The sequence below is a fragment of the Amblyomma americanum genome, chromosome 6 (assembly GCF_052857255.1).
Source record: "Amblyomma americanum isolate KBUSLIRL-KWMA chromosome 6, ASM5285725v1, whole genome shotgun sequence".
In the NCBI taxonomy this organism is placed as follows: domain Eukaryota; kingdom Metazoa; phylum Arthropoda; class Arachnida; order Ixodida; family Ixodidae; genus Amblyomma; species Amblyomma americanum.
The window spans coordinates 15,847,214-15,855,747 of record NC_135502.1 but is presented as its reverse complement, the minus strand read 5'-3'; the positions used below and the strand labels follow the sequence as shown (position 1 = coordinate 15,855,747).

The window sequence follows — 8,534 nt, the reverse complement described above, 5'->3', positions numbered from 1 at the left end:
GAGACTTCTTACACAGGATCTTGTAAACACCGATGGTTATATTTGACCACTATGCAGTCAGGCGTGATCGGACCGGGTGCTTTTGGTTTTGTGGGGGGCGTCTGGCGTGAGGGGGTAGTAACAGGCGGCCAGGCCCGAGTTCTCCAACTGGTCGAAGTAGCGCATCCTGTACTTCGTCTCGTAAGGGCCCCAGTCGGCGTCCGGAGACATGGCCTTCCACCAGTCGCCGCTGCACTGGCGCACCCTGGCCACAGCGAGCACCAAGACCGGTGTCATGCCCACAAGCGCCAGCGTCCAGCCGAACCCGTCCGCCCAAACTGGAAACACGTAGTCTCCCACGCTGCTCCTGGGCAGAGTGGCCAGCGTGTAGGCCAGGAAGGTGCCCAGCACCGTGGGCGCCGCGTACTTGATGGTGATGAAGAAGAAGTAGTGCGGGCAGGTGCCCGTCATGAAGGCCACGTCGAAGCAGAAGCGTTCCATGCCATACACCCACGCGACGATGAGCGTTTCGCCGAAGCAAGTGATAAGGACAATAAGGGCGCCCAGGTAGTTGTCCAGGATGGTGAGGAAGTAGATCCCAGCCTGCGTAGTCAACGGCAGGCCGATCATGAAGCAGAAGGCGCAATACAGGAAGGTGGTGAGTTCCCTGCGCGTCTCGAAGGGCGGGAAGAGCTCCTGGACGGACTTGACGACGAACTCGCAGTTGGCCATCTGCGAATCGATGCCCAGCATGAAGAGCATGGCAAAAAACAGCACGGACCACATGTTCGGCAGGGCGATAAGTGACAGGGCCTCCGGGTATGTGACGAAGGCCAGGCCGGGCCCCGCGCTCACTACTTCCTCAATGGGAACGTCCAGCGTGTGCGCCATGTTTCCCAGCACGGAGAAAATGACGAGCGAGGCGAAGGCGCTGGTCATGAAGTCCATGATGCAAATCAGGCGTACGCTCGATTGCATGTCGGCCCGGAACTCCTGGAAGCTACCGTAAAGAACCAGGCCACCAGTGCCGATGCTGAGGGAGTAGAAGACCTGCTCTGTGGCCGCGGCCCAGACGGTGCCATCGAGCAGTGCCTCCCATCGCGGCAGCAGCAGGTATCGCAGCCCGATGCTGGAGCCAGGAAGTGTGATGCCCCGGAGGAGCATCAGGCTCAGCACCAAGTAGGGCACGGTGGCCGTGAACAGCGCCACTTTTCCGGAAACCTGTGGGTTGTACAGAACGTTGAATGGTGAAAGTGCTTTTTGTGACAAGGTTGTAATAACAGTAATGCTTGTTCAGGCCGCTTGCTTGCCAGTCTCTTCCTAAAAGCGACGTCTACAGCGCATCCCGGGGAAGCTGGAGCGCGTCTCGGTGTGGGACATGCATTGAAGGCGAAAATGCTTTATCTAATGCTAACTCAGGCTTTCAAAACATGCTAACGCTTGTAAAAGCAAACCAGCGCGTTTAAGTGCAGGTAGAAGCGATAAAGAATAAAATGGGCGCTACGTCTCAGTTTTCCTGTCGTGCGAAGGCTGCAAATCGGAGACTTGTATGCTTGTGCAGAAAGGCTTCAGAGAACAGTTACTTTTGGACATTGATAGAGAAATTTCACCCCGTGCATCACGTGATTAGATATACTTTGTCTTGTATCATATCCTGCCCTTTGTCTGGTATGCTAACCCGCTGCAACCGCGCCTCACACTTTTATTCCTCCTTTTCTCGTGTTATGTGTTTTGTATCACTTCATCTAAACCATCAGTGCCCCTCACCTGGATGCCTCGGAAAATGACCAGGAACACCAGTGTCCAGCACAGGCCATAGCACAGGATCAGCGGCGGCTGGACGTTCCCGGTTTGCTCGATGCTGGGACTCGAGTTCAGCACGTAGTTGTTGTAGAATGCCTCCGTCGAGGACACGTTGGCGCTGAGGCAGCCAGCGAAGCGGATCGCGTACTCGGTCTGCGACACCAGCACTGTGCGGTTTAGATGCGACACGGCCACCACGGACTCGGCGCCGGTGTCATTGACGCCCGTATTCACCAGGATGCGCCTCACGCTGTCACAGAGGCGCTGGTGGCTGTCATGGCTGATCCTCCGGAAGCAGCCATCGAGCGGCACGCCCCACCATTCGAAGCAATCTGTCCAGGGCAAGGGCCGCTTGAACGAGTGGTACAGGTAGAGGAAGGCGTACGTCAGCACCATTTGGTAGTAGACGGTGGTGATGAAGGCGCCCCACATCATACCGAACGCATTGCCCTGCAGGAGAAAACAGGTGTGAGGTCCTTGTTGAACCGAATGTGCCAAATGAGACATTATTGGCAAACAAAACGAAGAAATGGTGAGTTTATGTTAATAGCAGACGGTTTTTGTTAAATTTGGAGTTAATTCAAATCGAGTAGAGGTAAACATAAAACAAGTATAGCCTTTACTTTTAACCTAGGCTGCATGGTTTGTTTCTCATTCGATTAATGGAGCCTTTACGGCTTCCCTAAACATCAAAAAAGTTATCGGAAGGTGAGGACGAGGGTTCTTACCATACAAAGATTTGGAGCCTGAGGGCTGGCATAATAGCTTCAATATACGACTGAGAAGCAAACCGTCTAGCCTGGTTACTTTTGGCAAAGACTGTGCATAAGAAGCGAACGGCCTCTGCATGCGTCGTTCCATATGCTACCAATGAGGCTTACAGCAGAGGCTGTCGTTTCATCTACTGTCACAGATGTCTATGCATGTGCACATAAACGTTCTTACACGAAGGCAAGTCAGAGAGCAATACGACCTAGTGAATGCGAGGACCAATCTCCTGTAGCCGGCGGGCATAGCGTTAGACCTCCGTCCTGCGCTACTGATCCCTTGCTGGTATTCTCTTCTGTAATGCATGTCACAAAACGCATATTCCTTATGTTTCAATATAACTTACGTAGCTTGCAGCAGACAAGAAGCAATTTGTCAGGCTGCCAGCACTAAGTGGGATTTGCTCGAAGTTAGAAGCAGGCAGTTGGGTAATATTACCCTCGTAAGCTGCATTTATGTATTCTAGTACATAAACTATTCTGAAAGTAGATGGAAAACGGTTGTTGATGTAGCTGAACTGGTACAGCGTACATGGCACGCGACTTCCAAAGGTTTCGGGTAACAGCATTCTTTAAATAGGGAGTTAATTTATACTGCAATTGCATAAACTAATTCCAATTTGATTCTTTTGGTTCATGAATTGTCTTTTACTTCTTTGGTTAAGATAATGTAGTAGGTTTTGCCGATGAAAGCGAGCGGCTGAAACACTTACAACTCACAATTACGGCAGATTTAGCTGTTACTTCAATTGTGCCTTGCGTCAGATGCTTTTGTCACAATTGTCATCCACGCCTGAAGCAGAATACATATTTATAAAGGACATCAAACGAAGCTTCTTTAAATCCGCACCATTTGTTACGTTCATGAAAGAGCGTAAGCTCATTTGTACGGGCTTGAACGGGTTTTAGCCTCCATTGTTGCCGATGGATGGGCTGACGTTCCTGCGACCATTAATCATGACGAAATTTGCCCCATCCGGTCATTGTGAATTTCTCCGCATCTAGTTACGATGGCGGGTCTGGGCGGACTACTACGCGATGGTCTGGGTTTTTATAGCTTCAAGATTGCTGTGTGGTTGGGAAAAAGGAAATGGTACAAATATGGTAATAGCATGGTAACCTTGGAACATTTCACACGGCTGTGGCAGCGGCAGCCGTGTTTTGAGAAGAAATGTACAGATTTTGCACATCAGACAACGCCTGCTGATCCAAACTATTCTGGAGTGCCCCACTACGACATGTATCCAACGCACTCGAACAAAAATTCCAGAATTCCTTCCTTGGACAGCCTTCTCCCAGCAGCGCAGTCTTCTGTTATGCAGTAGCCAATAAGGGCGCATTTAAACGTCCGAATCACGACCTCAAACGGGCGTTATTAAGTATTGTCTGAACGGGTTTCTTAGTTTCCACCTTGTGGCGCCAACGAACATGACACATACATAACAAGAAATACTCGGACAAGTTGCATTTGCACTATAAGCTCTATGGTGGTGTTTTATTCCCCGTGCGTGTAAGAGGTGTCGAAATAAATATAATCGGCACAGCTAAGCTGCTTTAGTGGCGCGCAGTATGTGACGAGAAACGCATCCTGGTTATTTAAACCAGTAACCTTAATCTGGTAACAAATTTTGAGTTGATTCGATCACTTTGTAATGTTTTTGCTAACATTGGAGAGGAGGCCCCGGCTTACGATTAAACAAGCTCACACTCCTCCCCCAGTTCTCTTGGCGGTGCTGTTGTTGGGCATAGGCCATCGGACAAAAAAAAAATAAAATCCTGGCTACGTGCCTGATGAAAACACACCATAAACATAAGCACTTCAGCCTGGCTCGTGAGAGGCAGTCTTAACAGATTTGGCTTGGTAATGCGATTGAGTCGAACACTTGTGAGGCGCCTTTGAACATACTTCGAAAGGCGAGTTTCTCCAGCGGTATGCGGTCGTGTCACCGGTCTGCAGCTGGTGTGCGTCATTGCATTCATTCAGAGAACAGAAATTTACCCGCATACTAAAAACCGAAGCCCGAGCAATGGCTCTTCCGTACACACCATTTGCGCCATACGGATACTGTTTACTTCGTAAGCTTCACTTGTTTGTGGCTTAGTGGCTTAGAATGGCGACAGAAGTCTTCAGAAGATCTGCTTGTTGTGTCTGGTGAAGATCTTAATGTATGCTTGTTAGTGAATTGGTTTAATAATCTGTCGGGACTATTTGAGGTTAGGTTCACTTTAGGGAAACGCGCCAAGTCTATGCAGGAAAGGGTCCTCACAAATCTAGTGATTCTTAAGAGTCGCCTGCCGTAAGAAGTCGCTCAAGGTAATTGCAGGCGTCTGGAGAGGATAAAAAATGCTTTTCGAACACCGAGATCAGGTCAACTGCACTGCACTGGGAAAGTCTGCTCACATCAGGGGTCTTTTATTGATGTTATTTAACTCCCTACGCTACGCAGCACTCGGTACTTATGTGTAGGTGGCGGCGCACCCGCGATAGAACAATGATGAGCCTCCATGCATACATCGAACAGACGGGCTTGGCATCCTGTCTGTTCCTCATTAGGTAGCCGTGCGGAGACGTGACACTTCACGTGTGCTATCATATACGAGAAGCAGTCGGGCTCCCCACCCAGGCGGCTTACAGGATGCCGCGTGCGCGATGTACAGTGACAGAACACGGCACACGCGAGGCTTGTAATTACAGTATACACACGTGTATAGTGACAGTGACCGCTGGGGCGCGGTGACGAATAGTGCCCGGACACCAGTGTGCCAGTGGGATTTTTATTTTTCCTCTCAGTGTGCGGGAGAGTGCGATTGTGCCCTGTAAATAGGCGCAATAACTCTCTCAATATCCTTTCTCACTATCGCTCCTATCTATTGCCTCGCTTTATCTTCCTTGTCCGTTTCCCTACCGCCGGCTGCAGCTCAGGCACATAAGATAGCAGGTAGTAGTGGTCGTCGCCGGCATCAGCCTTTTCCATTCGTTCTAATTTTGTTTGGATAATTTGCTACCAGTACCACAAGTGGAGGTGTGGTGGTAGGTCGTTGCGTGGGGAGCTTTCCTTCCGTATGAACGGAGATCGCCTATGCTTTGCGTTTGTATTAGACGCCAAGAGGCAGGTCATGCCCAGCTGTACGTTATTACGAAAGTGCCCATGAGTCAGCCTCGATATGAAAACGTTCACACACGCGAGAACAATAAGGGTTTCAGTTGAGTCACGTTGCCCGGATTGGGCGAGTTTTTTTTTTTTATGCCAACACCCTGTGCTCGTAAAATGGAATACTGTGCGCTTTTGCAGTCTGCAGAAAAGGACTGAGAATCGGAGATTTGTCGTGATATGGCTGTTTTCCTTTCCTAATGCGAATAAAACATTTTCAGGTCATTCTGCAAAAATGTACTGCTCTATGAGTTTCCTCCAATTTCCCCTAAAAACGTTCATAAAGGCGATGTCGTAAACAAAAGCGGGAAGTCAGCATTCATGCCCAGGTTTGTGCACCTGACTAGCCATGCAGTTTCTTTAATAGGGTATACACCAATCGGTCCTACATGAGCACGATCTTGCATTCATAGCCACGTGTTCCTGGTGCTACATCCGGGCAGCTGAATATCATGGCAAAGCTGTTAAGTTGCTAAAAAGCGGGCCACTTGGTCAGTGAACTCTAAGTGGCAGCACGTCCGTCGTTTCGCCCTTATATCTAAATACAGCCTTTGTCAGAATACACAGGCACCTAGATTTGCTTCTGCTTGGACACAAGCAAACCCACTCGAACCGACGAACTGTGCTTGTTGTGCACAGCCATTGCTTCAAACCTTTCGAGGATGCGAGTAAGCGTTGTACTCTATCATCTAGAGCTTTAGAGTGTAGATACTTTGATATGTCGGCCAGGAGCAGACGACCAACAGCAGATCCGGTGGCTTAGAAGCTGCACTTCGAATGCGCAGGCTTATGGCATCCCGTCTGCTACTGCAAAGTAGCGAGGTTAAGCCCTCTGGTTTTGAAATAAGAGCTCGCCTGGAACATGGGCGACAGCCGGAATGCTCCAAGCGGACCGGAGCTGCTGAACTGTCCGAGCAGGAGCTCGAGGTGGTAGATGGGTCTGCCGACGACCATGTTGACGATGATGTACGGCACCAGGAACGCCGCGCCGCCGTTCTTGTACGCCACGTAGGGGAACCGCCACAGGTTGCCCAGACCCACGGAGTTGCCGATGCACGAGCACAGGAACTCGATGTGGCTGGACCAGCGCTCCTTGACCGCCACGCGTGAGCTTCCGCTGGAGCCCGACGAAGACAGCGGGCTCACCACTTGTGCTTGGTCCTGGTTGGTTAAGCCCATGGTTACTGTGCTAAGGACGTAGAGACGACGGTACAGGCTGTGGATAATTAGCGGCGGAAGAGAGCAACGGCGGCCGGGGCTTATCGACTGTCACCCTGGGCTTGACTGCGCGCGCCAGGAACGTGAGGCACGGGCGCTTGTCCTGATGGCTCGTCGTCTTTCATCTGTCTGCCGTGTAAGAACATGAACGAAGCCGAAAAGCAAGCGAAGCTCATATGGACACGAGCGCATCAGTTTGTAGAGGAGAACGAAGGCGCAGACATCGCCGTCGAGCACTCATTCGTCGTGTACCCAAGCACACGGACGAACGTAGATACTCAAACAAGCTGGCCACGTAATCAAAAATCCTACAAATACTCAGTGGGCGCGGCAGCACTACCAAGATGCCGGATACAAACCCGCTCCTTTTTGTGATTCGGGTTTCGCTTGGATTGCCGCTGGTGTCATCAGGACCCTCTTCAAGGCCGATCGCTTCCTCGGATCTGTTCCGGCCGCCTGAAACCTGGGAACATGACTTGTGTCTTCATCGAGGTCCAGACGGCGACTGCGTCATGGATGGATGGATACGGCTGAACCCTTTAACTCGGGCGGTGGCTCAAGCCACCTAGCCATGACTTATGAAATTTTACTCTTCTCTTGATTTTAGCCACCAATCAGATAACCTTAGCTTGGTTATTTCTACCGTCTTAATTTCTACTTTCCCTTCACTGTCCCTAGACCCCAATGCCTTGGATAAATCAGCCCCGCTGCTTTCCACTGTAGGGTGAAGCCTTTTACAGAAAAGTATCAAGTGTTCAGCCGTTTCCTTCTCCTCTCCGCACGCAACGCACAACGTGTCCATCTCGTGGTACCTGGCTCTTTATGTCCTAGTCCGCAAAACTCCCGTCCTGGCCTCAAACAACAGAGCTTCCCCTACAATTATCATAGATATTTTCTTTGGAAATTTCCTGCTTAAAAATTCTGTATGTTCCCAGTGCTGATTTCGTCAGCATCCCTGTTTTCCACAGAGCTCTCTCAGTTTCTTTAACCTTTTTCTTAGCCGATTATTGCTGATTTGCCCCCCCCCCCCCCCCCCCCTACTGCTGTCCGGATATTTGCTTGTCAATTTTCTAGTTCCCTTTCTCTATTTCGTATCAACATTCCACTACACACCCAACAGCGCCGCACTATCAGCAACGGCAACATCAGGGACGACGACCGTGACGTCAGTGGACTGGTATATAAGGCACAGCTTCAGCAGAGAATCCTTCAGTGGGTGCGGCAGCACTACCAAGATGCCGGATACCAACCCCTTCCTTTTTGTGATTTAGGTGAGAAAACTCTTCGGCAAAACCTTTCATAGCAACAACCTTTGCCTGATTTTGCTGCCGTGCCCACTGCCGCTGTTTGAATGGTTTTGCAACATGTTGGTCTCTCTACGATCTCTGTTGTTACTGGCGGGGGACGTCGAGACTAACCAACAGGCGAAACAATTTAAGAGCAAGTGAAAGCGATTGCGAAAGACATTCAGGAGATAAAACAAGATAAAACGGTGACCAACCAAAAACTAGGTTCAATAGATAAAAAATTAGAAAAAATCGGTAAGATTGAAAAACAAGTCATGGAATGCATGGAACGAGTTGATAAACTTGAGAAGATGGTTGTATCCTTGACG

General features: G+C 50.0%; 1 protein-coding gene across 1 annotated transcript; it reads right to left on the bottom strand.

Annotated features, from left to right (window-relative positions):
• On the bottom strand, positions 1-7,000 carry LOC144094574 (sodium- and chloride-dependent glycine transporter 2-like). The gene is made up of 3 exons (XM_077628494.1): positions 6,557-7,000; positions 1,747-2,232; positions 1-1,200 (listed from the first exon to the last, which is right to left on the bottom strand). The coding sequence occupies exons 1-3, from the start codon at positions 6,878-6,880 to the stop codon at positions 58-60; spliced, it is 1,953 nt and encodes a 650-aa protein (XP_077484620.1). The 5' UTR covers positions 6,881-7,000; the 3' UTR covers positions 1-57.
• Positions 7,001-8,534: the final 1,534 nt, after the last annotated feature.

Bases quoted from the DNA above. Each gene is read 5' to 3' on its own strand.
- LOC144094574 (XM_077628494.1), bottom strand. From the start codon at position 6,880: ATGGGCTTAACCAACCAGGACCAAGCACAAGTGGTGAGCCCGCTGTCT. The intron at 2,233-6,556 runs GCGAGCTCTTAT...TTTCTCCTGCAG, and splicing joins GGCTGTCGCCCATGTTCCAG to GGCAATGCGTTCGGTATGAT. The intron at 1,201-1,746 runs GTGAGGGGCACT...TACAACCCACAG, and splicing joins TCATTTTCCGAGGCATCCAG to GTTTCCGGAAAAGTGGCGCT.